The 26913-nt window shown below is 60.7% G+C and overlaps 2 protein-coding genes across 8 annotated transcripts in view; one reads left to right on the plus strand and one right to left on the minus strand.

The window, feature by feature from the left end:
- EVL (Enah/Vasp-like) overlaps window positions 1–4315 on the plus strand; it is a 145874-nt gene extending 141559 nt beyond the window's left edge. For all 6 annotated transcript variants that reach the window (XM_072762297.1, XM_072762296.1, XM_072762294.1 and 3 more), the window contains 3 exons: window positions 1618–1684; window positions 2044–2101; window positions 3873–4315. In XM_072762297.1, the coding sequence (XP_072618398.1) occupies window positions 1618–1684; window positions 2044–2101; window positions 3873–3910 (163 nt within the window). In that variant the 3' untranslated portion in view covers window positions 3911–4315. The remainder of the gene's footprint in view (window positions 1–1617; window positions 1685–2043; window positions 2102–3872) is intronic.
- DEGS2 (delta 4-desaturase, sphingolipid 2) lies at window positions 4042–26490 on the minus strand. 2 transcript variants are annotated; one of them, XM_026012565.2, is made up of 3 exons: window positions 26290–26490; window positions 7933–8675; window positions 4042–6349 (listed from the first exon to the last, which is right to left on the minus strand). In XM_026012565.2, exons 1-3 carry the CDS (start codon window positions 26369–26371, stop codon window positions 6203–6205), a joined length of 972 nt encoding a protein of 323 aa, XP_025868350.1. In that variant the 5' UTR covers window positions 26372–26490; the 3' UTR covers window positions 4042–6202. The 2 variants fall into 2 exon arrangements, with proteins under 2 accessions (XP_025868350.1, XP_072618400.1); XM_072762299.1 differs by lacking the exon at window positions 26290–26490 and adding an exon at window positions 9423–9483.
- Window positions 26491–26913: the final 423 nt, after the last annotated feature.

Below are 26913 nucleotides of genomic sequence, written 5' to 3' on the forward strand. Positions count from 1 at the left end.
CAGGTTTAGGTATTAGACCCCTAGATTTATTCAGGGGTTGGTTTTCTCAGCTTTTTTAGAATATAGTTGACATCCAGCATCGTCTGAGTGTGATGTGTGCAACACGGCGATGTCTGTGTGATCTATGTCTGTGAGATGCTCACCGTGATGAGGTTAGCGGACACAGCCACCGCTCGGGGCCAAGATCCGTGTCTTAGCCGCCTCTAGGGTGCCACACCATGCGCTCGGCTGCGCATTAGATCCCAGAACTCACGACTACACCCCGAGGCGTGTGCCCTTTGACCTCCTTCACCCGCCCCAGCCCCAGCGACAGCCACCTATCTGCCGGTTCCTGTGGGCTCGCCTTCCCGAGATTCCGCAGCGCAGTGAGACCAGCAGTCTTCCTCTGCCTGCTGATCCGCCCAGCGTCGTACCCTCGGGGCGTCCTGGCGTCCCTGTTGTCACTCGCGGCAGGACTCGGTTTTTAGGGCCGGGTGCACTGCATCTTCTTCGTCCGTCTGTCAGCAGACGGTACTTCCACGGCGAGGCCACTGTCAGTAACGTTGCCGTGACCCAGGGGGCCCTGCCTTCAGGACCGCGGTCTTCCTTCCTTCAGACACCCCCAGCAGCAGCTCTGGCCTGGGTTGTCGTGGGCCCTCCCTGCTGCCCGAGGTGGCCACCCACACACACTGCGGCTGCCCAGCCTGCCCTGTCCCTAGAGAGGAGCCCCTCACAGCCATGCTGGCCCTGCCGGGTCACGTGTGTGTCCACCATCCGTCACCTCCGTGGTCCTCACAGCCGGCTCGGGCCACACCACTTCCTGGTCCCGCAGGCTCCAGCCGCCATCCTCTCCACGGGAGATGAGTGGGCTTCAGAGAGTGGGCCCCTGCGCCCCCACTGCCCTGTTCTAAAGAGGCTGAGTGCTCAGATGAGCATTTTGTAAAGATTTTCCAGGGATGGTTCCCATGCAAGAGACATTAACTATCGAACTAGCTAACCTTAGTTCAGCAGCGTTTCAAAGGACAGTCCGTGTGACCGAGACCCCTTTGCCTGAGAAGAGCAACACCACATCCAAGGACGTTTCCTGAAAAAAAGGTTACCCGCTAGGACCAGTTCCCAACGCCAGGGAGGCTGGTTTGCTGGAAGCAGATGCTGTTGGGATGAGTGTTTACTGTGTGATTTTTGTGACTTTGCATCCTACGTAAAGTCCTCGTCACTGGTTTCCCCGAGTCTCGGTTTAGGCAGGGACAGATCCCTCACCAACGAGGAGCTTGCCGGTGTCTGCTGTCCAGAGCGGGCAGTGCGACTGGAACAGTGACCGTGGCATTGCCACGTCTGTGTACGAGCTCTCACGTCCCCACACAGCCCCTTCGTTGTACCCGGTTGGGAAGGCTGGCCACGGTGTTCATGAGACCCTCTTGAGGTGGAGACGTGCCACTAGACTCCTTTCAGGGTAGCTTAAGGCTGGCCAGGCGTAAAAGCAAAAAGCTTCTGATGGGAAGAGGGCAGTGCTTGGTGCCCGGGCCTCGGCCCTGCGCTTGGAGGCCCAGGCACACCCGCCTGCCTTATCTGTCCCCGCATGGCGGGCGCCCGCCAGGACCTGCTGCCCTCCTTACCGCACCCTGCCACCCTCTCCAGGATGAAGCCGGTGGGGAGCGTGAATGACGTGGCCTTGGATGCCTTAGATTTGGATCGGATGAAACAGGTGAGTGTGACCTTTCCTGAGAGGCTGTGCAGGAGCCAGAGGCTGGGACCCTCTCATGTCCACGCAGGCAGGCAGGGTGGCCAAAGGTCTGTCAGGGGGCGCCCACGCTCAGCACTGGGCCCCCAACCCCATCAGCAGCAGAGAAGCCTCCCTCTGCCCTTCTGGACCCCCCAGCCTGCTCTGGGGCCGCCCCTGGTTTCTGCAGGGGGACTTGGGGTGGGGTGCCGTCTCCCATTCACTGCGACCTTGCCCTGTGGGGACGCAAATGAGACGCGTCCTTGGGACACACCGCCCCTGGCAAAGCCAGCTTCCTCCACTCTGTTTCCTGTCCCTTCACTTTGAAGCTCTGCTCCCTACAGGAGATCCTCGAGGAGGTAGTCCGAGAGCTCCACAAAGTGAAGGAGGAAATCATCGATGGTGAGTGGAGGGCCTGCCCCGGGACGTCACCCAGGGTCCCTGCGGGGTGGCAGGACGGCCCACCCCCTGGGCTGCGAGGCAGCAGAGCCGTGCTGGCCCAGCAGGGAGACCATCCTGGGCCCAGACGCCCAAGGTCCCGTGGCCACGGTTCCGTCCCTCCTGCTGATCACATCACCCCCGTTCTCTGGTCAAGCCAACTGAGGCTCAGTTAAGGGACTTGCCCAAGATATGTATGTTCCTGGTGGGGTGACAGCTAGATTTGCGCTCACCCGGCTTCCTCCCTGGGGTGAACGTGTGAGAGTGTGGACCGGGAGAGTGATCCGAGGATGCGCTCCTGAGCAAGACCACTGAAGCAGCCTCAACGGTGATCCTTGGCTGCCTCAGCATCTGTGCACTCAGACCGCCGTCCCTGAGTCTCCCACCTTTGATCACCGGGTTTGGGTTAGGAGGGCGGCTGCTGCCTTCCTGGGGGTGGGGGTGGGGGGGTAACGGACACCAAGAAGCTCCGGGACGACCTGTGGGTCTGACACAGTTCCCAGCGGGCCTGGCCTTGGGCCAGGAGGGCAGGCATGTGTCTCCCGAGGGCAGGGCCCTTGCAGTGGATCACATCCGTCCTTCCGGTTCCTGCCAGAGCCTTTGATACACTGGCTCAGGTCCCAAGCCAGAGGAAGAGGAGAGGTTCAGGCAGAGCCGGCTGGCCCCGGGAGCAAGCAGAGAGGCACAGCTTGGGCTCCTCACCCCACCGAGCCTGGGCCTGGCCCCGAGGCAGCAGAGGGGACCCCGGCAATGAGCTAAAAGGGGTGGGCGCTGGTGGCAGGCGGCTGGAGAGGGGAGGCCAGGATGGGAGCCTGCGTGTGGGGCCAGAGATCCAACCCCCTGCCCCGAGCTGTGAGCACCGCGCCCTGTCCTTGCCCCAGCCGAGAACTGGTGTTCCTGTTTGTCCAGTCCCCCCCCCCCCCCCGCAGGCCTGGGATGGGCAGATAAGGAGTTAATGAATGAAGAGCGAGGCTGAGCGGGGAGCCAGAGAGGACACAGGCCAACTATTAACTCCGCTTTATTGCTGGGGGCCCCGTCTGGGAGGGGCCGCCAGCTGGCCCCGGGGCCAGGGCCCGTGGGCGCCAGAGCGGGGTTGCACAGCCAGCCTGACTGCAGGGCACCCGGCAAGGCTGGAGGCTGGGGGGGCGGGTAGGGCCCGCAGGCCAGGCCTGGGGGGAAGCTGCCTCAAGGGTGGGCCTCCCCTGAGGCCGGGGCAGCACGGCCGGGGCTTCGAGGAGCATCCCCTGGTTGGATGAGTGCCCAGCACTTGGCTCTTTTGGCTCCAGGCCCCGGGGGCGAGGGGGGTCTGTCCCCAGCGTCGTGGTGAAATCTGTCCCCGCACTGCGGTGTCTGTGTCCACGTGGTACTAAATGCTCTCCCCCAAGTGTGGGGAGAGGGGTGGGGTCGGGGGGACTGGGGAGAAGACGAGAGGCAGCGCTACCAGGACAGTCCCCCTGCTCAAGGCCCGGCGCTACCTGCTGCCGCTGCCGGAACCAGGGGCCACCTGCCCGAGCGGCTCACAGGCCCCCACCGGCTCGGGGTGGCAGGCGGGTCGGGTCGCCCGCGGGGCTGTGCTGTCGCCCCAGGGTCTGCGCCGGAGCCCGCTGCCTGGGGACCCCTGGGTGCGGCGCCCAGGACACGGGGCCGGGCACAGCCCAGAGGCCTCCCGGGGGCGCGGGGACGGGGCGCCAGAGAACCAGCAGGCCCGCCCTGAGCCTCCCTGTCCGCCCCGCAGCCATCAGGCAGGAGCTGAGCGGGATCAGCACCTCGTAGCGGCCTGGCCCCGCCGCCGAGACGCCAGGCCCGCGACGGCGGGGGACGGCGCACGCAAGCTCGCGCTGGAGCCGGAGGGGCTTCGTTTCAAAGTCTTAACCTGTGATGAAATATTAAAATGAGGAAACAAGTTCAACTTCTGGATTTTTTTAGATTCTACCTGACACAGAACTCCAGGTCTACTCGCCTTTTTTGTATTTTATATTTGCCTATTTAAGTGTACATTTCTTTTGGTTTATAGAGGACTCCCCGAATCACGCGCTTCATTAGATGGTTTCCGAGTTTTCTCCTAGGTGATGCTGTTAGCAGCCTGGCCGGCAGTGGCGAGCCGTCCCCAGCGGCGTGGCGCACCTGTCCACGCACTGCGCTGCCTGTGTCCACGTGGTAATAAACGCTTACTGTCCACACCGGGCTCCGGCTCCCTCTCTCACGGCTCTGGGCCCTCCGGGCTGAGGACGCTCCCTTGGGTAACGGCCCTCGAGCCTGCTGGCCAGGAGCCGCGGGGACAAGGAGGCGGCCTCGGCAGGTGGCCGCGCTGAACGGGAAGGCGGGAGTGAGCCTGGGTGGCCTGAGGGGGCCGGAGGGGTCTGGGGGAGCCTGAGGGGCCTGGGGAGCCTGAGGGGGCCTACGCCCACAACCTCCCCCAGAGACGGGCCCTGGGTCCTGCCCACACCTGGAGCATCAGGGGCTGGCTCTATGCCTCAATGCTGAGCCACCTCCCGTCCCCCAGGGACTCAGCAGCGTGCAGGCCGTCCTGGGAGGGCCTCGGGGAGGGGAGGAGGCAGGGCCCCCAGTCTGGCTGACGACAGGCGACCGCTGTTCTCCGGTCCAGCTCTGGACACCCCACCTGCTCAGGTGCTCCCAACAACCGTAAAGACGGAAGCAGTATGGTCCTGCCTGTTGGGGGTGAGCAGCCTGAGGCCGGACCCCAGAGTGGCCGCCCCAGATCCAGCAGCGCTTGTATCCCAGGGCGGCAGGGTCCGCAGCTGCTCTCTCCAGCTGCGTTTGCCCCCATAGGCCCCGGGAATCCTGCCTAGGGTCCGGGGTGGGGGGAGCTGGCAGGTGGTGACGGACAGGTGGGTGACCTGCAGGTGCCGTGCACCTGGGGCCCCTGACTCAGGCCAGCCTGTTTGTGTGGGGGTGGGGGTCCTGCCCAGGCCAAGCCACACTTCCCTCACCCCACAGGCCCAGGGAACGGGGGTGCCTGGCACCACAGGAGGCCACTCCCAGCCCTGGGCAGGAAGTCCTTGCTCGGCACCTGCCGGGTCTCCGGGCTGCCACAGGCCTGCCTCCAGCCCTCCCTCTCCTCGGCCGCTAGCACAGCCCCTCTGCACCTGTCCAGGGGGTGCGCCCCAGCCTCAGGGCCACACCTACCGTGGTCGGGCCTGGTGCCCCTCCTGCTCCTGCCACCAGCCCCCTGGGGCCAAGGGGCTGACAAGACTTCCCGAGGTTTCAGCTGTGCCCCCACCCGTCAGGACAGGGTCCTCACCAAGGACACCAGCCTGCCTCCCCCGAGCTGTAGTTCACTCAGGCAGTCACCTGTCTGTCCAGCCAACCTGTCTACCCTCCGTCCATCTGGCCTGCAGCACCTGTCCCTGAAGATTTCTTCAAGTCCTGGGGGAGCTGGCCAGGGAGACAGATCCACCCTGTCCAACCTGAACCCTCCGGGGCTCCGGGAAGGCTCACCTCAGGCCAAGGCCTCAAGGTGGAGCAGGAGCAGGGGTGCGGCTGAGGGGGGCAGTGTCTGCAACACTCGGCCAGGCCTGAGAAGAGGGAAGGCTGCTAAGGAGGGGCTTCAGGGCCACCTGGTGTGGCCATGGAGGGCCCCGAGGCCTGCGGGGTGGGAGGGAGGGGGGAGCCAGGGCCCCCTTCTGAGGCCAGGCTGGAGCCTTGACCGCCACTGGGAAGCGTGATCTGATCTGCGGGTGTGGAAACAAACGCTGAACTGAATTTGGGGCGTGGGAACAGCAGCAAAATCAGCTCCGTGGAGACTGTGGGCACAGAGCACCCAGGCCAGGGCCAGGCCTCTCTCCCGAGACCCGGAAAAGGGGGGCCGGGCCGGGGGTCGACCGCACAGGTGCAGACCAGGCCTCTCCAGGCCAGATGTGGTCCTGGGCTCTGGGAGACCGGGAGCAGCCAGGGTGTGGGAACCAAATGTGGCCAAACCAGTTCTGGGCCCTAGGCTGGGGGTGGAGTGGGCAGTGACGAGCAGCTTGGTGGCGGCAGAGGAGCAAGGCGGGGCAGCCGGCCACAGGGGATCCGCGGGGTCCGTCCACTCGGGGCACCAGGGGCTCACAGTCCGTCCTCGGCCAGCTTGCAAACCCGCTTCACCCTGGCGTAGGGCCCCAGGGAGTCCTCGAACACAAAATCCCAGAGCACCTTCACCCACGAGTGGTGCTGGGGCAGGTGGTCGTAGTACTCAGGTGCAATCTTCCGCACCTGCAGGGAGGGCGAGCAGGGTCAGAGGCCGCGGTCCGGGCACGCGCCGCCCCCCACCCACGCACATGCACGTGAGCATGCACACGGGCACACACACCCCGTCACCCCCGGGCTCCCACGTCCAGCTGGGTGCTGCCCAACGTGGAGGGGCTGCTGGCCTGCGACACCCGACAGGCTGTGAGCCCCCTGCCCCACGCAGGGGTGAGCGGTTAAAAGTGCCCCCTGCCCCTCTGGAGCCCGTGCAAGTGTCTGATCCAGGAGCCCCCGTGGGCCGACCTGCATTCCCCCGAGGGAATCCTGGGGGAGCACCCGAGGACTCCTGAGCCCCAGCCCGGCGTGGGTTCCACTGAGCCACGGGCCCGCCGGAGCTGGTCACGCAGCCTCCCACACCCTCTCCTGCGCCCCAGCCCCTCTGGCATCAGATCCCACCAGGCCCCACCCCGCCGCCCTCCTCCCAGGCCCGGTGCTTCCCATTTCCCTGAATGTGTGTCACGCACACACACCCCCAGCCTCCTGCAGCCTCTGCACCCACACGCCCAGCCCACCTCCTCCGGGAAGCACTCCCAGCCTCAACGCCTGCACGGATACAACCTGACTGCCGGGGACGACCTTCTCTCCCCCCAGGGAAGCCCCAGGACAGGCGGCTTTATAGCAGGTGACCAGCCCACCTGCGGGGGGGCGGGGGCCGGGAGCCTGTGACAGCCTGGGGGAGGTCAGGACGGGCTCCCAGCTAAGGACAGGAGTTTCCGCGGCCTGGGGTCCAGACTCTGGCTCTGCTACTTCCTGAGGCAGGGACGCCCCCTGTCTGAGCTCTGCGTTGCCTGTGAAGTGTGGATGATGGGGGGCTGGGCCGCGGTGAGGCTGAGAAGGTGCCGGCACCCCGCGGGACCTCAGCAGCGTGGGCAGGGGATGGCGCGGGGGCTGCACGGCCAGGGCTGGACACGGGCCAGCAGCCTGCACCGGCACACTCAGGCACCCATGCAAGCGTCTGCACACACGGCAGGCACGCACACTCCGACACCCTCCCCCCCATGCCCCCTCCAGCCAGCCCGTGCCTGGGGTCACCTCGGCTCTTTCTAATCCATCAGCACCGGCCAGAGCTCCTCCTCCTCCTCTTCTCTTCCCCCTCCCTCCTCCCACCTTCAGAAATTCCCCAGGGTGGGCGGCAGCTCAGGCCAAGCCCCTTGGCCACATAGGGCGAGGCCCACCCTGTCCTCTCTGTGCCATGAGGGGGCCCTCGAGGGTCACGGGGCAGTGACCAGATGAGCAGGGACAGGGGAGGCAGGAGCCGGGGAGGGGAGGCCCTTCGCAAGCCCAAGGTTGTGCCACCCCAGCTTAAGGAGGGGGAAGCCGAGGCACAGAGAGGGCAAGCGGTTTGCCCAAGGACGTCAGCCCGCAGAGCGTAAATGTCGCAGCTGGGTTCCGACACGTTCTCATTCCACCAGGTGCCCTTGACCGTAAAGCGGCCGCGAGCCCCTGCCCGCCCCGCTGCCCCCGCCTCCCCCTGCAGCCGGGCGCTCGCCGCGGGACTGCGGGGGCAAGGCCGCGTGGGCTGGGGTGGCCCCGCGCTGGGCGCCGCCTACCTGGGGCAGGTTGCAGCCGGGGATGCTGGGAAAGTCGTGGTGCTCCACGTGGTAGCCCACGTTGAAGGTGATCCAGTTGAGGGGCCCGTAGTAGGAGTAGGTCTCGTGGCCCTTGAGGAACATGTAGTGCTCGGCCACGAAGTGCCCGGAGATGGGGTGCAGGCCCAGGCCGAGCAGGGAGCTGGCCAGCAGGTAGACCACGGGCTTGAGCCCCCACAGGGCGAAGAGGGCGGCGTCGGCGGCCAGCTGCACCAGCGCGTTGAGCACCTCCATGCGGGTCAGGGCCTTGGGGTGCACGCAGAGCGGCCGCAGCGAGTAGAAGAACGGCTGCAGCGCCAGCCAGAGCAGCTTGCGCGCCGGCGTGCAGAAGAGCCGGCCCTCCAGGCGCGTGGGCACGTCCACGTCCAGCCCGTCGCCGCCCAGGTAGCGGTGGTGGTCCACATGGTACTTCTTGAAGGAGGCGGCGAAGGGCAGGCCGACCGGCAGGTTGGCGAACACGGCGAGCCAGCGGTTGTGCGCCGCGCGGCCCGACCCGAAGGCGGCGTTGTGCGAGATGTCGTGGATGGCCAGCGTCAGCGAGTGGTTGACGCAGCCGCCGAAGGCGTAGGCCCAGAAGAGCAGCCAGCGCCACGGCAGCTCCCGCGCCAGGCGGCAGGACAGCAGCTGCGCCAGCACGAGCGCCAGCACCGTCCACTTGAGCCGCGGGTCGGGCCGCATCAGCGCCTTGATGGCCGGGTACTTGGCTGCGGGGACGAGGACAGACCGTGAGGCCGGGCCCCCTCCCCCCGCGCCCCGCACCAGCCCCCGAGCCCCCGCCGTGACACCAGGGCCCTGGGGGACAGGGACGGCCTTGCCTGGGGGCTCTGGGGAGACTTCCCGGAAAGGGGGGGCGGGAGGCGTCCTCGCCACCTGCCTGAAGAAAGAGCGGGTGTCACCGCGGGTCACAGACACTAAGGCCCGAAGCCCAGCAGCGGCCTAGACTGGCAGGGTAAGCGCCCTGGGGCCGGGGGCGGGGGGGGCCGGGGGGGCCGGCTCTGTCGCCAGGGTTCCCGCTCCTAGCCCAGCCCTAAGGAAGCTCGATAAAATGTTGAATGCATTTATTTTGGGGGGCGGGGGGTGCTTGTTACAGGATCTTTTGTACTTTTCTGTACTTTATTCTACAGGAAAGAAAAAGACAATGATGGTGGGAGTGGGCCAAGCAGGGGAGGGCCTTCCGGCCAGAAAGCAGCCAGGCCAGACCCCGCAGGGAGAGCACAAGAGTGGGGTACGGGGGTGCCCCTGGCCAGGACGGCGGTGCCGTCCAGAAAGCTCCCTGGCTGCTCGGTGGGAGGGGGGTCAGGAGTCCGGTGCTGTGTCCAGGGCTGGGGATGGACGGGCCAGGGGTGCTCACGCGCTCAGGGGGCACCTGCCCCCCAGTTCCCAGGCCTTCAGAGGCAGAGCCGCGCGTGAGGCACAGACCTGGAAACTGGGCCCAGGTCCCCGGGACTTACCCGGGCACCCTCGGGAAAGCCAGTGCTGGTCGCCAGCGTCTTCCCCGCTCCCGCCCACAGAGCGGCCGGGCAGCCTCGGGCTCACCCTCCACCCTCCACCCTCCACCCTCCACCGACAGGGCCCGGAACCGGCCAGGCCAAGGGCAGATCCTGCCCGGCCCTTTCCTCCAGCTGACCCAGGAAGTCACTTCCCCTTTGTGCTCAGAAGGGAAGGATGTGACAGCTCGGCTCAGCTGCCCAAGGTCCCCACAGCCAGGCCCCTCCGCCCTCCTCCCAGCCCACAAAACTTGGTCAGAGCCAGCCGGCAACGGAACAGGCTGCTTCAGAGGTAGTGAGCCGACTGTCCCTGGGAGTATGCAAGGAGAAACACACAACAGGGGCAACGGGAGTCTGGAAGGGAGACTCAGGCTCAAAATCCTCCTGCCTGAGCTGCCACCGCACAAGTCCATCCTGGGGTTAGTCGGTGTCTCGGTGTGTGATGGCAGGGTGCCATGTGCTCCGCGGAGTACCTGTCCCCATGAAGGATCCTAGCTCCGGGACGGCAGAGCCCACGTCTGCTGGAGATGCTGCGGGGAGCTGGGGCTCTCAAGTCCTAGAACCGCCGGCTGCCTCTGCCCGGAAGCCAGCAGAATCCCCCCCAGCGCCCCCCAAGCCTTCGCCTCATCTGGCAGCTCCGGTGGTTGGGGCTCTGCCCCAGCGAGCAGCCACTCTCCACGGCCCTAAGGACAGCCTGCGGGTGGCTGAGGTGGGGTCGGAACCCCCGGCAGCCCGGCGGGCGGACAGGACCGGGGCTCCCCCGGCAGCTGCCCTCCCCCTGCACGCAGGGGCCACCTCCGGCCTGGGACAGCGCCAGCCCCCGGGCCTCCAGGCTAACAAAGCCACCCGGGCCCCTGGATCCCGGAGGCCCTCTCCCTGCGGCTCGGCCAAGGACCCCACCAGGACGGAGGTCACAGCCCGAGCAGAAAACCAAGGAAGCCACGGCCCGGGGGACAGTCCTCAGCCCCACTCTCCGGGGAGCACAGGGGCCTGGGAGGAGCAGCTCAGAGCGGGTTCAAGTCCTCACCCTGGGTGGGTGGGGGTTTAATATCCAGAATACAGAGATTTCCTTCGACTCGACAACAAAGACGATGAGCAACCCAATGTAAATGGGCAGAGGACTTGAATAGACGCGTCTCCCAAGACGTGCAACTGGCCACGAAGCACATGAAAAGATGCGCAACATCATTAGTCACCAGGGAAATGCAAACTAAAGCCACAAATGAGATGCCGCTTCACCCCACCAGGATGGACAGGTTCAACACCAGACAACTGCAAGTGTTGGCGAGGCTCCGGACACACTGGAGCCCTCTGGACGCGGCGGGCGGGGATGCAGGAGGGAGACCACGTGGGAGACCACTTGGCCGTTCCCCGAAAGGTCACATGTAGAATCCCATCCGCCCCGGCAACTTCACTTCTAAGTGTGCACCCAAAGGACTTTACATCGGGGACACACACAAATCCTTGTACCCCAGGGTTCGTCAGGTTGTTCGCAGCGGCCAAAAGCTGAAACCAACCCGTGTCCATCCACAGGTGACCAGATAACCGAAACGTGCTCTGTCCACACAACAGAATCTGATTCGGCCACAAAAAGGAACAAAACTTCCAGCCAAAACATAATTAAGTCCTGGGGGGTAACGTACAGCACGATGACTACAGTTACGAATACTATGTTGGGGACGCGCGGTGGCTCAGCTGGTTGAGTGACTCTTGGTTTCAGCCCAGGTCATGATCTCGGGTCCTGAGATCGAGCCTCACGTTGGGCTCCACGTTCAGTGGGGCGTCTGCTTGATGTTCTCTCTTCCTCTGCCCATCCCCCCACTCTTGTGCGTGCACACTCGCTCTCTTGCTCTCTCTCTCTAAGTAAATAAACTTTTTTTAAAAAAAAGTAGATCTTGGGCAGCCCTGGTGGCTCAACAGTTTAGCGCCACCTTCAGCCCAGGGCGTGATCCTGGGGACCCGGGATTGAGTCCCACGTCGGGCTCCCTGCGTGGAGCCTGCTTCTCCCTCTGCCTGTGTCTCTGCCTCTCACTCTCTCTCTCTCTCTCTCTCTGTGTCTCTCACGAATAAATAAAGCTTTAAAAAAAATTAAAAAGGGGATCCCTGGGTGGCGCAGCGGTTTAGCGCCTGCCTTTGGCCCAGGGCGCGATCCTGGTGACCCGGGATCGAATCCCACGTCAGGCTCCTGGTGTATGGAGCCTGCTTCTCCCTCTGCCTGTGTCTCTGCCTCTCTCTCTCTCTCTGTGTGTGACTATCATAAAAAAATATAAAATAAAATAAAATAAAATAAAATAAAATAAAATAAAATAAAATAAAATAAAATAAATTGAAAAGTAGATCTTGGGATCCCTGGGTGGCACAGCGGTTTGGCGCCTGCCTTTGGCCCAGGGCGCGATCCTGGAGACCCGGGATCGAATCCCACATCAGGCTCCCAGTGCATGGAGCCTGCTTCTCCCTCTGCCTGTGTCTCTGCCCCACCCCCTCTCTCTGTGACTATCATAAATAAAAAAATTAAAAAAATAAAAATTAAAAAAAAAAAGTAGATCTTAAAAGTTCTCATCAAGAAGTCTTTCATCCGGGCAGCCCCAGTGGCACAGTGGTTTAGGGCTACCTGCAGCCCAGGGCCGATCCTGGAGACCTGGGATCCAGTCCCGCGTTGGGCTCCCTGCGTGGAGCCTGCTTCTCCCTCTGCCTCTCTCTCGCTCACTCTGTGTCTCTCATGAGTAAATAAAATAATAAAATCCTTAAATTAAAAAAAAAAAAGTTTTTCATCCAGGGCACCTGGGTGGCCTTGGGCTCAGGTCATGATCCCAGAGTCCTAGGATCAAGTCCCACATCAGGCTCCCTGCATGGAGCCTGCTTCTCCTTCTGCCTGTGTCCCTGCCTCCTCTCTCTGTGTCTCTCATGAATAAATAAATAAAATCTTAAAAAAAAAAAAAAGTTTTCTCATCCAAGAACTCAAGAACAGAAGTTTTTATAACTAGGTATGGTGATGGACGTTAAGTAGAATTACGGCGGCGATCATGTTGCAATACAGACCGAGTCATACACCCGAAACTAAGACCACGTTCTATATAATTATACCTCAATAAAAAACATTTCTACATTGAATTTTCCACCGTCCCTGCTTCACAACGCCGACACCCTACTCCTGCTGCCTGAAACCGACCCACAAGTGAACGACCGGCTCCCAGAAACCATTTGTTTAGAAGGAAGGAGGTGCTGACACAGGCTACACACGGATGGGCCTTGAAGACACGACACCAAGTGAAAGAAGCCGGCCGCGAAGGCCACGCGGTGTAGGACGGCGCTGGATGAGGTGTGGGGAGCAGGGGGGTCACAGATGGAAAAGAGGGGTCAGCGGGGGGGGGCTGGGAACGGGTCTATTTGGAGCCCTGAGAAGGTTTTAGAAACAGCCACAAACAGGGGCGCCCGGGTGGCTCAGTCGGTCAAACATCTGCCTCCAGTTCAGGTCATGATCTTGGGATCCCGGGATCGAGTCCCACGTCGGGCTCCCTGCAGGGAGCCTGCTTCTCCCTCTGCCTGTGTCTCTGCCTCTCTCTCTCTCTCTCTCTCTCTCTGTGTCTCATGAATAAATAAATAAAATCTTTTTATTTTTAAGATTTTATTTATTTGACAGAGAGGGAGCACAAGCAGGGAAGCTGCAGGCAGAGGAAAGGGGAGAAATAGGATCCCCGCAGAGCAGGGACCCCAATGCGGGGCTCCATCCCAGGACCCCAGGATCACACCCTGAGCCGAGGGCAGATGCTCAACCAACTGAGCCACCTGGCCACCCCAATACATAAAAACTTAAAAAAAAAAATTTTTAAGAAAAATAGCCGCAGTGCACAACGCTGTGGATGCCATCAAATCGGACACTTCCCGCGGTCCCAGTGCGAGCTGTATGTTGTGTATTTTACCACAGTAAGAAAAAAGTCAAAAACAAAAGAGAAAAGTCTAAGTAAACCTCAGGTCAGCTCAGCCGCGAGCCTTGGCGTCCAAATCACGGCCAGGGTCACCGGCAGGCCCGACAGGCGAGGCCGGGACAGGCCGGCGGGGGCTGCGGGATGACAGCGAGAAGAGGCAGGACCCAGGACGCGGCAGCTGTGTCAACAGGCCCAGGGGACAGCAAGGGGACAGCACCAGGCTGGCCATCGGCTCGCCCCCGGGCCTGCCATGTTGCGCAGTGGCCTCTGGTGGTGTGCCCGCATCACAGGACGGGACCTGGCTGCCGCACAGGTCACCTCCCACCGTGGGAGGCCTGGAACACTCGGGGTGCCACGTGGAGCCAGGAGAGCCCGTTCACAGGGTGGGGAGAGATACAGCAATGGGGGGGCAGGATAACGGTGCCCCCAAAGACGTGCACGTCCCAACCCCATAACCAAGGAGGCTCTGAGGCAGTGGGAACCAAGGCCACACAGGGCAGCCGGGGTGCTCGTGGCTGACCTCACACCGGGATAATCTAGGATGGCCTAGATTATCCAGGTGGCCCGGTGTCACGGTGAACCACGGGCAGGAGAGGGGGCCCTGGGGCCCCAGAAGGTGGAGGTGAAGGTGGAGGTGGAGGTGGAGGTGGAGGTGGAGGTGGAGGTGGAGGTGGAGGTGGAGGAGGGGCCGCAAGCCCAGGACTGCAGGTGTCTGCAAAGCTGGAAAGGCCTGGAAACAGATCCTCCGGGACCCCTGGGTGGCTCAGTGGTTGAGCCTCTGCCTTCAGCTCAGGTCGTGATCCCAGGGTCCCAGGATCAAATCCCACATCAGGCTCCCCGCAGGGAGCCTGCTTCTCCCTCTGCCTGTGTCTCTGCCTCTCTCTGTGTGTCTCTTTTATTTATGAATAAATAAAATCTTCAAATAAAAAAAAATCCTCCCCCAAGCCCAGGAGCATGACCCTGCAACACCCTGACTTCAGCCCCAGTGAAACCCCGAGTCACACTTCCACCTCCAGAACTGTAAGAAGATACGTGTGTGTGGTTTGAAGCCCCCCAGTTTATGGCCGTCTGTCCCCACAGCCCAAGGACACTCAGGGCAGCTGAGCAGGGGATGCGGGAACCGTGAGGACTCCAGTACCTGGCCCAGGGCCACTCACAGCCCGCCCTGTCCCCAAGGGCCCCCAGGGCCTGCCAGCTCTGCACCTGCCTAGTATCATCCCACCAGGTGGGACAAGAGACAAAAGGACCGGAGCCTGGGAGCAGGGACGGCCACCGTGTGGGCCCCACTTGGGAGGGGGTATGGGGGGCAGGCCTCATCCCATCTTGTTCCTTCCCTAAAACGGGGGTCTGAGTGAGAGGGGACACTTCAGAAAGTAGGCCTGTATTGCCTGGGAAGAGACCAGCGGGGACCTGGGGGGCTGGGGAGGTGGGAATCCAGCAGCCAGGGTGAAGTGGAGCAGAAGAATGACTTCACGATGGCCAAGGCGACTAGGAAGCGCTGGCCACCTCGCGAATGCGCTCACCCACAGCCCGGGGCCAGGGAAACCGTGTGCACAGGCCCCCTGACCTATGCACACCTGGGTGTCAAGTTGGGACCACAGGTCACAGTTGGGACCACAGGTCCACCAGCCTCCCTCTCATCTGGGGCAGCCCCTGGGCATCAGCCTTGCCCTGGGGCACCCAGGAGCCTGGCCCTCACCTGCCGAGGCACACCTAGAGGAAGACCTGGGGAGCTGGAGGTCACCCGCTTCTGCAGGGCTGGTTCCCATGCTTCCCCTTGGAAGGAGGCCATGGCTGGGGCGGGAGGGCGGGGCAGGCCACACCTGCAGCAGGTGAGCAGCCGGGCAAGCTCTGAGGCAGTGGGACCCCAGCTCTGGGATGCAAACAGGCCACCCCCGTGTGCCTCGGAGGCAACTATGACCTTGGATGATGGGCCCCAGGCGTCCCATCTGTCAACCCAAGATAGTAAGTCCTACCTGTAGGGAGCAAAGGGGGACCCCCCCCCCCCCAAGGCCCCACCCCGGCTGCACCTTCTTCCTTTTACTAACAGTTTCCCAGCTCTGGTGGCCTCATGGCCTCCCACCCTTGTCTCCACCTTGAGAGATGGGGATGACGGTCCCACCTGCCCCTCTGGGCTTCGGCGAGGCTGGGACCATGGCTCTGGGCCCTGCGAGCTATTGTACTCCTGGTTAGCCGGGAGGGGTGAGGACCTCCTACTCCTGATCTTCGGGGCGCTGGGTGCTACCCGTGAGGCCCATCTGGCCCGGCCTGCTTTGACCTGCGAGCACAGGCCGCGAGGGTCACTGGGCCCAGCCATCCTGCTGGCAGCAGTGAAAACGGGGCCTGTGTCCAAGCCGGACTGCAGGCGGCGCAGGGGGGATGGCTCCCAGCGGCCGAGCACGTTCGCCCCAGCTCACCTCCACGCTGCGTGTGGCACTTCCTGGGCCACGGAGCAGGGGGGAGGGCCCAGCGGCCTGGGGGCGGCGGGGGGCAGGAGGCAGAGCCCAGGGCCCTTGGCTGAAAGTGGATGAGGGGCAGGACACTAGAAGGGCCCAGAGACGGTGCCCAGGAGCTGGGAGCCCCGCAGATTCTGGAGGTGGCACGGCTGGCAGGCCTCACCGAACACCCCGGGCCTTCAGGGGAGACCCCAGGGACACCCCGTCTTAGGAGAGGAGCCACTCTGGGCCTGCCCACTGGGAGAAAAGTCAATCCCCACTCAAGGAAAACAATAAATGTCTAACTTTTCAGTTCCAGAGCTTCTTGGTTCCCGGGGAGGGGGGAGGCCTGGGGGATGTCCCAGGGGAGATGCTCTGGGGACCGCCAGCCACTCAGTCCAGAAGCGGAGGCCACTAGGCACAGCAGGGACAGGGAACAGCAGCCGAGGGCTCAGGGTGTCTAGCTGCTGGGGCCCAGGAGGGTCACGGACAGGAAGGCCAGGCAGGGGCCCCACTGGACTTGGCAAGGTCATGAGGGCCTGACAGGGGCCGTTCCAGCACAGCCGGGGCCAGGGGGCGGCGGGGGGCAGGAGGTGGGGGGCAGGCTGAGTGTGGGCACGGGGGAGGGCAGTGGTAAGACGGGAAAGAGGAAGGCACCAGGGATGGCAGAGGACAGGACAGAGATGCAGGGCCAGGGGTCCCGGGGCGGGCAACGGGGTGCTGACCCGACAAACCCACGGCTCCCGGCCCAGCTTCTCTGGGCCCCAGAGACGGGGATCCCCGAAGAGAAGGGAGAGGACAACACACTCCCCGGGAGCACCCCGAGGAGCCCTGGCCCCGGCTGGACACCCAAGCCCGGCCCTGCTGCGGGGTCCCCGGCTGATGGCAGGGGTGCCAGGCCGGCTCAGGCCCCCGGCTCAGGGACGCAGTAGCTGGGCCAGGACACACAGCGCGGAGCCCAGCAGGACGGCCACCTGGGACCAGAGACAGAGCCGTGCAAGCGTCCCCCCGGCCGTGGCCCCAGGCAACTGGGCAACGCACTGCCACCACCAGCCATCGGTGGACGTGGCACTGCCCAGGCCCGCCGCGCAAGGAGGGTCTGAGGTCCGGGGAGGCCCGGGAGGAGCCCGCGGCAGCAGGGCGAGGCCAACCTCGGGACCCCCGGCCCCAGGCCCGGTGAGGGCTGCGCAGGCCGTGGGCACTCCACGTGGGTCTGACACGCTGTCACTCAGCCGTCGCCACCCTGCCCGGGAGGGGGATTGCCACCACGCAGTGAAACACTCCCCACCAGAGAGCCGGGGAAGCGCTCTGCAGACCCAGGGGAGCCGCTCCCGGCCGAGCCAGGGGGTCACCAGGGCAAGGCACCCAGAGAGAATCCTGGGTCTGGGACCCGGAGCCCTGCTCGCAGCCCCGCCCAGCCCCGCTGCGGGGTGCCCTCGGGCACGTCCCGGCCCTCTCTGGGCCTCCTTCTCATCCTCTCCCTGGAAGGTGTTGGTTCTGAGGGCCCTCGGGCTGTGGGCAGGTGGAGGTGCCCCAGGGCCTCGGGTGTGGGGAGGCTCGGCTCCCAGAGCTGTTCACTTCCATGCATCACGGGATCCACCCACGACAGACCTGCTCATAGGAGGCAGGGCGCAGAGCAGGACGGTGGGCCCTGGACCCCCAGTGCCTGCATCCCCGTCCTGGGAACAGACTCCCCATGGATACCGGGGCATCCCCAAGCTTCTGACAGCCGCCAGGGGGAGGGAAGGCCGAAGCAGGCAGCTGGCAGGGGAGGCTGCTGGGCCCTTGCCCCCCACAGGCAGCCAAGGGGGCCCCAAGGCCGAGCACCGGGCTGCTCGTCCCAGATGCAGGCCTTCTGCCCTCCCCTGCCAACCGCTGACTCTGGCCGGGCCCCGGGACCACACGGGGCTTCTTTCCGCCAACACGCTGGACCCTTCCGTGCCCCCGGGCCTGGCACCAGCTGGGACTGCATCCTCCTACCACTTCTCCAAAGAGGCCAAATGCCATCATGTGACAGCCTAGATAGCTATGGGGAGGTCCTTGTCATTGCTGCTCATCACCTGTGTGCTCCCATCCAGAACATTCCATCGCACACAGGAGCTGCCCACCTGCATCCTGGGCTCCTTCCCTCACATCCCCCACCCACTGTTGAGTAAACTGACGACTCTCCCAACAAAGGCACCTAAAGCCTCTTAATCCCCTCCTTCCTAAAGGGCTTGCTGCAGCCCTGCCCAGCTCAGCCGCCTTCCCTTGCACAGCACCCCCCACCCCCCACCTGCTTCCTTGCCTAACCCCGTCTGGTCAGTGTGGGAGGCACGGGGGCGGGGCGGGGGGGGGGTACCCGGTTGGAGGCAGAACACTTGGAAAGTGGCCCAAAGTGCCTTCGGAAGCCACTCTACCGGCCTCCTCACCACCTCTCACTAAACCTGCTTTTTGTTCAGCGACAAATATTTGCTGAGAACCTCTGGCAGGGCAGCCCGGGTGGCTCAGCGGTTTAGCGCTGCTAAACATGGCCTGATCCTGGAGACCCGGGATCGAGTCCCATGTCGGGCTCCCTGCATGGAGCCTGCTTCTCCCTCTGCCTGTGTCTCTGCCTCTCTCTCTCGATTTCTCGAATAAATAAATAAAATCTTAAAAAAAAAAAAAAAAAAAAAAAAAACCTCTGGCAACCAGGCCCCAGTCGCAGAGGAGGGAGGGGTTCCCAGGCTGCACGGGAGTGGGGTGCCCCCTCCTGGGGTGCCAACACGGGTGTCTCCCCCCCCCCCGCCCCGCCCCGCCCCGCCGGCGGCCCAGGAGAGGGACACACGTCTGCAACATCAGAGCCGAAACCCGAAGGATGAGGGGTCTGGGTGTGAGAACCCGGGCGGCGGGGTTGGGGTGACTGCACGTGTTCACAGGGGTCTTCCGGGCGATGAACATACTCCAGAACTGCATTATAGCCTCCCCCGAGTCACTGGCCCGTGCCTTCCAGATGAGGGAGTTTAGGGCATGTACATCAGGCCTCGTAAAAGCTGGTACAAATTAACGAGCGGGGGAAGGGGCGGGGGACAGCGCGGAGCCGGGCTGCAGAGCTGCAGCTGCGCAGGGGAGGAGGAGCCCGGGCAGGAGGGGACAGGTCACCCCAGAGATCAGATCGAGGAAGCATCCTCAGCCTCGCCCACCAGCTTGGAAATGAGGGTTCGGTGGGGTTGACTCCGCTCCCTGGCTGGCGAGAAGAAGCCCCATGGGAAGTCCGGGGCTGAGAGGTCCCCGCGGTGCTGGGGTGTTGGACGAGGGAGCCCGGCCTCCCGGCAGCCTTCGCACAAGCCGTGCCAAAGGTGCGTGCACCTGTCGCCAGCCAGTCTGGGGAGCTCCGCGGCCGGGCCAGGGGAGCCGCGGCGCGAGGTGGGCCTGCCCCCGCCCTCAGGAGGCTGAGTCGAGCTGGGGGACGAGGGGCGCGTGCTAGATGGGACATGGGAGACCAAACGCAGTCACCCCACAGGTGCCCGCAGGTGCACAGAGGCCAGGGCTAGGAGGCAAAAGCACCCTGCAGGGGCGTGAGGGAGGCCCCTGGAGCTGGGGGCTGGGGTGGGGAGCAAGACAGGCCACCCGCACGCACCCCTCCCTTCCCAAATCCATGCTCGGCGATGCATGTTGGTAGCTTGAAATCGGCCACGATAGAAAGATTTGCAGAAATTGCCAAATGCCAGTTTGCAAATTGGGGGGGGGGGTTCCCTCCAGAAAGTAGCAGCATAATACCGGGTGTGGGTTGTTAGAGTGTTCCTAAAAGGACATTTAGGCAGAACCTGGAGGATACGTAGAATTGGTACATGAAGAATAGGGGGAAAGAATTCCAGCAGAGGGAACAGCATTTGCAAAAGCCATGGAGAGGGGACTGGGCAGATGGGTGCCTTTCACAAATTGGCTAGAGAACAAAATGTGGGGAGAAAGGGCCAGAGATGGGGGTGCCCCAGAGTTCAGGGCAGAGATGAGTTGTTTTTTTTTTTTTTTTTTTAGAAAGGGAAGCCTTTGGAGAATTTCAGCAGAAGGGGACACAAGCCGGTCAAAGAGGGTCCAGGAGTAACCCCTCAGGGATCACCTGTGGTCTGTGCCACTGGGCACCATACCCCCACCCCTCCCCACACACTCAGGGTCACGGCACCCCTTCCTTTTCTTGGAGAGCCACTCCTCTGTGCCCTGACCACATGATACTGGGAGGCTTGCCCACCACAGCCCCCTGTCCTCTGACCAGCCATAGGACTCACAGCTCTGGCCAGAGATTAGCGGCTCAAGGGGAGGTCATGCTCCCGGGGTCAGGAGGCAAGGGAGGCGGCTCTCTTTTCCTCCTGTGGATTGTCAGAGTCGGGTGGACACAAGCCCGCACTGGTGCAGCCTGCCCGACAGGGAGGAGGCTACGAACCAGTGGTGGCAGGGACCAGGGGCACAGAGAGAAAGGCCCCAGCCTGCCTGCTCCCCTGGGGCCAGCATCCCTGTGGCTGGGTGGGGCGAGTTCACAAATTCCCCTGAGAGCCTCAGCCAGTTCGGTTCTGGATTTGACCGCTTGCCCCTGAGAAAGCCCCAGCAGGGGCCTTTCCTAAGCAAATAATCCAACAATTGCCAAGAGTCTTACTTCCTTGTTTCCTCTTTTGTTTTCCTTTGATTATTTGAATTTTTGTGTGTTTTGTTTTGTTTTACCATGTGTGTGCCCTGTTTTCATAAGGGGAAAAAAAATCACAAAGCTATTTGTTTTTAAAGACAAACCCAAAGCCTGCTTCTTTCCACTGCCACGCCTGGCTTGGGCCCTGGCCTGCCATGGGATCACAGTCCTCGTAGCTCTTGCCTTCAAAGGACAGGGAGGCTCAGCCTCGGCCTGGCAGACACGGCTCTTAGGGGCTACGTGGGACGCCATTTACTTGGGACCCTGGGCCCTGGGGAGCACGTCTCCATTTAGGCAGGAGTTGGAGATGGACTTTGGCCCTGCCCCCAGAGCAACTGCAGCCAGCCCTGTGCAAGGGCTTCCCGGGTTCTGACTTCCTCCCAGATTAGGATCTTTATTGAGCATCCACTGGCCCCCAGAGGCTTGGCAGGAGCTCCAGCAGCCACCTAGGTGGGGCCCTGAGCACATCCTCAAGCACAAGCAGCCGGAGAGGCGGAGGGGCATTCCCTGTCCTTGGGGAGAACTCGGGACTACCTGCCAGAGGTAATATTTATCATCGTAGCTAACGTTTATTGTAACATTTATTGTGTGAGAGGCTAAGCACTTAACATCACCTCATTTAATCCACACAACTCTGTAAGGAATAATAACCCCTTTTAACTCAACCAAGCCTCAATTTGCTCATCTGATGATTGACCTGCCCAGTGTCACACGGCTAATGAGTGAGCATTAAGGCACTTGCTAGGAGATGAGCTCCACAGGCGAGCTCTAGACCCCGGCAACCAGCCCCAGAGAGATAAGAACTTTGATGGGTTGGAGCCATGGAAGGAAGTCCCAGAGGAATGCCCTCACCCAGTGGAGGCCAAAGTCCAGGAGGGCGGCCAGGGTGCCTTCCTGCAAGAAATGGGAGAGAGAGCCCTAACAAAATGTCAATGGCATTTTTCACAGAACTAGAACAAATAATTCTAAAATGTCTGTGGAACCATAAAAGACCATGAATAGCCAAAGCAATCTTGAGAAAAAAAAATGTAAAAAAAATAAAAAAATAAAAAATTAAAAATTAAAAAAAAATGTATCACGGCTCCTGGATTTCAAACTATACTACGAAGCTGCAGTAATCAGGGAGCCTGCGTGGCTCAGTGGTTGAGTGTCTGCCTTCAGCTCAGGTTGGGATCCTGGGGTCTGAATCAGGCTCCCCACGGGGAGCCTGCTTCTCCCTCTGCCTGTGTCTCTGCCTTTCTCTGTGTGTCTCATGAATAAATAAATAAATTCTTAAAAAAAAAAAAAGCTGCAGTAATCAAAACAGTGTAAGTTTGCGTACAAATAAACACAGAGATGAATGGAACAGAATACAGAACCCAGAAATAAACCCACACGCATATGGTCAATTGATTTACAACAAAGGAGGCAGGAATATGCAATGGAAAAAGACTGTCTCTTTAGTAAATGGTGCTGGGAAAACTGGACAGCCACATGCAGAAGAATGAGACTGGACCGCTTTCTTACACCACGCACAAAAATACACGCAAAATGGATTGAAGACTTGAATGCAAGACAGGAAACCCAAAGACTCCTAGACAAAAATAACAGGCAGTAAAGTCCTTGACATCGGTCTTGGCAATGATTTTTTTGGATTTCACACCAAAAGTAGAGGCAAAAAAAAAAAAAAAAAAGTAAAGGCAACATAAACAAAAATAAAACAGATGGGGCTGTATCAGGCTAAAAAGCTTTTGCACAGCGAAGGAAACCATCAACAAAACAAAAAGGCAGCCCATGGAATGGGTGAAGCAATCTACAAATCACATACCCTATGAAGGGTTAGTATCCAAAGTATATTAAAAAACTCATGAACTCCATAGCAAACCAACAAAAATTTGGTTAAAACCTGAACAGGCATTGTTCCATAGAAGACATACAAATGACCAACTGGCACATGAAAAGATGCTCAACATCACTCATCATCATGGAAATACAAACCAAAACTACAATGTGATTATCACCTTGCACCTGTCGGAATGGTTAAAATCAACACAAGAAACAGGTGTTGGCGAGGATGTGGGGAAAGCGGAACTCTCATGCACTGTTGGTGGGAATGTAAGCTGGTACAGCCACTCTGGAAAACAGTATGGAGGTTCCTTAAAAAACTAAAACTACCCTACTATGACCCAGCAATTCCACCCCACGGGATTTATTCAAAGAAAACGAAAGTAAAAAAAAATAATAATAATAAAGCAAAAAAAATTAAAATTAAAATTTAAAAAAAAAAGAAAACGAAAGCACTGATTTGCAAAGATAGGTGCAGCCCCCTGTTCATTGCAGCATTATGTACAAGGGCCAAGATATGGGAGCAACCTAAGTGTCCACTGACGGATGAGTGGATGAAGAAGAGGTGGCACATGTATGATCAAAAACTGCTCAGGTATGGGATGCCTGGGTGGCTCAGTGGTTGAGCGTCTGCCTTTGGCTCAGGGCGTGATCCCAGAGTCCCAGGATCGAGTCCCGCATCAGGCTTCCTGCATGGAGCCTGCTTCTCCCTCTGCCTATGTCTCTGCCTCTCTATGTCTCTCCTGAATAAATAAATAAAATCTTTAAAAAAAATTAAAAATTTAAAAAATTAAAAAAAAAAACTGCTCAGGTGGGGATCCCTGGGTGCCTCAGCGGTTTGGCACCTGCCTTTGGTCCAGGGCAGATCCTGAAGTCCCGGGATCGAGTCCCGCATCAGGCTCCCTGCATGGAGCCTGCTCCTCCCTTTGCCTGTGTCTCTGCCTCTCTCTCTCTCTCTCTCTCTATCATGAATAAATAAATAAAATCTTTTAAAAAAAAAAAAAAAAAAAGGAACTGCTCAGGGCAGCCCGGGTGGCCCAGCAGTTTAGTGCAGCCTTCGGCCCGGGGTGTGATCCTAGAGACCTAGGGTCAAGTCCCGCGTTGGGCTCCCTGCACGGAGGCTGCTTGTGTCTCTGTCTCTGCCTCTCTCTCTCTCTCTCTCTCTCTCTCTCTCTCTCTCTCTCGATCCCTGTGTCTCTCATGAATAAATAAATAAAATCTTAAAAAAAAAAAAAACTACTCAGCCATAAAAGAGAATGACATTTTGTAACAAGATGCATGGACCCTGAGAATATTGCACTAAGTAAGTCAGACAGACGCAGACAAATCCTGCATGATTCCACTTATAGGTGGAATCTAAAAGACAAAACCGAGCCAAATCCAGACTCAAAGTACAGACTGGTGGTGGTTGCCTGGGGGCAGGGGCAGGGGCGGGCACGCAGGGCTGGGTGAAGGGGATCAAGAAATACAAACTTCCGGTTAGAAAGTGGGTGATGGGAACGTTATGAACACAAGGGGACGGAAGTCAACGAAACCGTAGTAACTGTGTGGTGACCACTGGCGACTCCACTTGCACCTGACACTTACTACCATAATATTGTACGTCAATTACACTTCAATAAAATAATATTTAAAAACAAAGAGCCAGCCGGGCCGAGCAGGAAGGACATCCAGGCAGGGCAGGAGCTGTCAAATGCTGGGGAGCAAGAGGAAATGGCACACTCCAAGTTCATGAGTTCAAAACCAGACGTGTACAGAGGAATCCACAGCACCCAGTAGAAACTGGCAATGAGCACAGCTCCCTGGAGGGCCAGCCCCCGAATCGTGGTGCTGTCCCCACCCTGGCCCACATCACCTCCTCTCCCCCACGTTTTCTAGCCTTTCCTGCCACCCTGTCCAGGAAGCCTCCTTTATTGGTTTCAGGGCCCATGTCTCCTTTCTTCAGAGAAAGATCTTTCTCCGTGTCCTGGGGTGCCGGGTACCGGCACTGAGCACCTTTTAACATCCAAGATCTCCTTTTCATGTTGCACCCTCTCTGCCAGACAGGATGACTGTGCCCATTTTGCAGATTCAGAAAGTGAGTCTGCAGCCCAGAGGGTCTGGACCCCTGCAGGCAGCTCTGTGGGCCAGAAGTCTCCCTACCTTCTCCACCTGGGGCCAGGTGCCCAGTGAGTCCTGTACGAGCAAGGTAGGGGACAGTCAGGGAAGGGGAAGGAATGGAACCCTGCCTCAGCTCCACTGAGGAAAGCAGCCAAGACACCTGCCCTCTAGGGAGAAGCAGGACCAGATGATCACTAAGACCCCTTTGAGCCACCCCAAGAAGTTCACAGGTGTAGGAGAGGATGCTGTCACGGGTCAGACCACAACAGTGCTGGGTTATTGTTCACCTCACGACAGGAAACCACAAAAGTCACAAACCCACCCAGGGGTCTCCAGCCAGGGAGGCACCACAGTGGAGAATATCCATGCACTAACCATTCACTGCATCTGGTGTCTGAAAGCTTTAAAATAAGATGGATATTTCCACGGTCTTGGAGTGGGGCAGGAAGACACCACAGGGAAAACTCTAAAGAGAAAAGCCAATCCACTTGAATGCATTAAAAACAAAAGCTTCCGGGGTGCCTGGGTGGCTCAGTGGTTGGCCCAGGGTGTGATCCCGGGGTCCTGGGATCCAGTCCCCCATTGGGCTCCTCACAGGAAGCCTGCTTCTCCCTCTGCCTGTGTCTCTGCCTCTCTCTCTGTGTCTCTCATGAATAAATAAATAAAATCTTTAAAAAAAAAAAAACAAAAAACTTCCAGGAACACGCCTGGGTGGCTCAGCAGTTGAGTGTCTGCCTTTGGGTCAGGGCGAGATCCCTGGGTCGAGTCCCCACATCGGGCTCCCCACAGGGAGCCCGCTTCTCCCCCTGCCTGTGTCTCTGCCTCTCTCTGCGTGTCTCTCATGTATAAATAAATAAAATCTTAAAAAAAAAAAAGCTTTTATGATAGCAAAGGACAAGGTATAAAGGGGAAAAATATTTGCAACACGTAAGACAAAGAGTTACAAGCCTCCTGTACAAAGAGCTCTAACAATCAACAAACCAGAGACCAACCCAAGAGGAAAAAAAAGGAAATATTAAAGTGGCCAATTAAACATTGGAAACCATCATCCAAAACCTGCAAATTAAACACAATGAATAGTACATGACACCTAGTCAATCTGATTAAAAGGTTTGCCAACCCCAGGTGTAGGGGAGGGTGTGTGGAAATCATAGCCTGGGCATTTCTCAGGAGGGAGGGTAGCGAGCCCGCCCTGCTGGAAGCCTGCCTGGTGCTGCGGGGCGATTTGGTGGCATCTAGTAAAAACCGTTCCGGAGGCGCCAGCCCTTTTACCCTTGTCCCCAGCAAAGGGACTGGACATCCCAGGTCTAAAAGGAGCCACTGGCTTGAATGACAGCCACCACGTAGGTAAAAATGACTTCGCAGGACACTAAATGACAGCGAGGGGTGGCCGTTAAAATACAGGATGGTACGGACAAATGGGATCCTTTGGCATATCTTCGTTTTTTTGTTTTTTTGGGGGGTTTTTTTGTTGTTGTTGTTTGTTTGTTTAAGTATATTGCTCGTTTCGCACTTGCTTCCCTCCAGGCGCTCCTCCTGCCCGAGAACTCCCGGCCCGGCCGAGCTCGGCGGCCCCCCGCGCCCCGCGAGCCCTGCCTTCGAGCGCATCCCGCACACGGAGGGCCCCCGGGGAGACCCCTGCCCCGCCACGTCCCCGCGCCCCGAGCTCGCGCCCGGTCCCCGCCCCACGACTGGCTCCCGCCCCAGCGCGGGGATGCAGCAGCTGAGACGTGCTCCCGAGGTGCGCGATCCGGGCGCGGGGACCCCTGGATCCCTGCACCCCTGGACCCCTGGACCCCGGGCCGAGGCAGAGGCGCCGGAGGAGGGTCAGACCCGCGCGGGCGGGCCGGGTCCCCGGGGGGGAAGGGGCGCTCCCACCCGCCCGGAGGCAGGGGCCGGGCCGCGCTCACCGAGCATCTCTTTGCGCCGCTGCGTGTGCGGCTGGTCGGTGTAGACCCACTCGAAGTCCGTGCGGCCCGCGCTGTTGCCCATGGTGCGGCCCGGAGCGCAGGTCGGAGCGCAGGTGGGAGCGCGGCGCGCTGCTCGGCTCCGCTCCACCTGTCTGCCCGCCCGCGCCGCGCGGGGACCAGTTCGCGGCTCGGGGCGGGGCCTCGGGTGGGCGGGGCCTCGGGTGGGCGGGGCCAGGTGCGGGGAGACCCGAGGGGACCAGTTTGCGGCTCGGGGCGGGGCCTTGGGTGGGCGGGGCCACGGGTGGGCGGGGCCAGGTGCGGGGAGACCCGCGGGGACCAGTACGCGGCTCGGGGCGGGGCCTCGGGTGGGCGGGGCCCCCTGGTGGGCGGGGCCAGGTGCGGGGACCAGTTCGCGGCTCGGGGCGGGGCCTCGGGTGGGCGGGGCCAGGCGCCCCCCGGGAGGCCCGCGGGGACCCGGGCGCGGCCGGGACCTGGGCCGGGCGGCGGCGGCCCCCTAGCCTCGGTCACCTCGGCTGCAAATGGGACTATTACCCAGGGGCCCGCGGGAGTCCCCGGCCCGCAGGCCGAGCGGGGCCGCCCCGCAACCCCTCCTGGCCGGTCGGG

The sequence above is a fragment of the Vulpes vulpes genome, chromosome 6 (genome assembly GCF_048418805.1).
Source record: "Vulpes vulpes isolate BD-2025 chromosome 6, VulVul3, whole genome shotgun sequence".
NCBI classification, from domain to species: domain Eukaryota; kingdom Metazoa; phylum Chordata; class Mammalia; order Carnivora; family Canidae; genus Vulpes; species Vulpes vulpes.